Genomic DNA, 756 nt, shown 5'->3' with positions numbered 1-756 from the left:
CTCCCCTAAAGCGAGACCCCCCGAGAGTTACCCCCTCTTAAAAGCCGCGCCCGAGAGACTCCCAACAGGGGGGCGTTCCCTCCCGGGGGGGGGCGAGGCGAGGAAGCCCCCCCCTTTCCACCGCCAGACCCCCCCCCCATAGTGAGACCCCGGATCCCCAGGAAGGAGCCCTCGATCCCCCTCCCCATAGTGGGACCCCTGGGAAGGAGCCCTAGGGGGCTGGGCTAGGGCTGGGCCGTATTACGGGAGGAGGTAGCGCTGCCCTGACCTTGTTCCCGGGCCTCCCTGGGGAGCGGCGGCCTCTCCCCTCCCCCGTAGCCGGGCCCGCCCCTCTCCCAGCCTCCTCCGCGGCTCCCCCTCCCCTTGTCCCCAGCCCGGTGGAGCCACCGCAGCCTGACTCGCCGCAGCTACCTCGCGTCCTGCCCCGGTCGCCGAGGAGACCCCGGCCGTGTGCAGCCAGCCCGGACCCTGTTCTCTGCAGCCTGCGCTGCCCGCGGAGCCGCCATGAGCTGGGGCGCGGAGCTGTGGGTGAGTCGCTGCTGGCGCCTCATTGTGTCTGGGATTCACCCGCTCCTAGTCTGCCGAGGGGCTCCCGGGGGAGCGGGGCCGGGGGCTGGCGGGCTTTTGTTCGGCTGCCGAGAGGAGGGACAGGCCCATGGCCCTCCCGCCCCCTGGCAGCCGGGCCGAGGCGCTTGGGGATGGGCAGCGGGGGGCACTGGGGAGGGGGCGGGTGGGCGGTGGGGAGCGATGGGGAGG

General features: G+C 73.5%; 1 protein-coding gene across 1 annotated transcript in view; it reads left to right on the top strand.

The window, feature by feature from the left end:
• The first annotated feature begins 368 nt into the window (after nucleotides 1-368).
• LOC112119085 (formin-binding protein 1-like) overlaps nucleotides 369-756 on the top strand; it is a 99,627-nt gene continuing 99,239 nt past the window's right edge. The window contains exon 1 of the mRNA XM_026655900.1: nucleotides 369-528. Coding sequence (XP_026511685.1) covers nucleotides 505-528 — 24 coding nt within the window. The 5' untranslated portion in view covers nucleotides 369-504. The remainder of the gene's footprint in view (nucleotides 529-756) is intronic.

The sequence above is a fragment of the Terrapene carolina genome, unplaced genomic scaffold (assembly GCF_002925995.2).
Source record: "Terrapene carolina triunguis isolate 2854851 unplaced genomic scaffold, T_m_triunguis-2.0 Scaffold211, whole genome shotgun sequence".
NCBI lineage: Eukaryota > Metazoa > Chordata > Testudines > Emydidae > Terrapene > Terrapene triunguis.
Note: the sequence above shows the minus strand (reverse complement) of the source record. Positions and strands in the feature narration are given on the sequence as shown.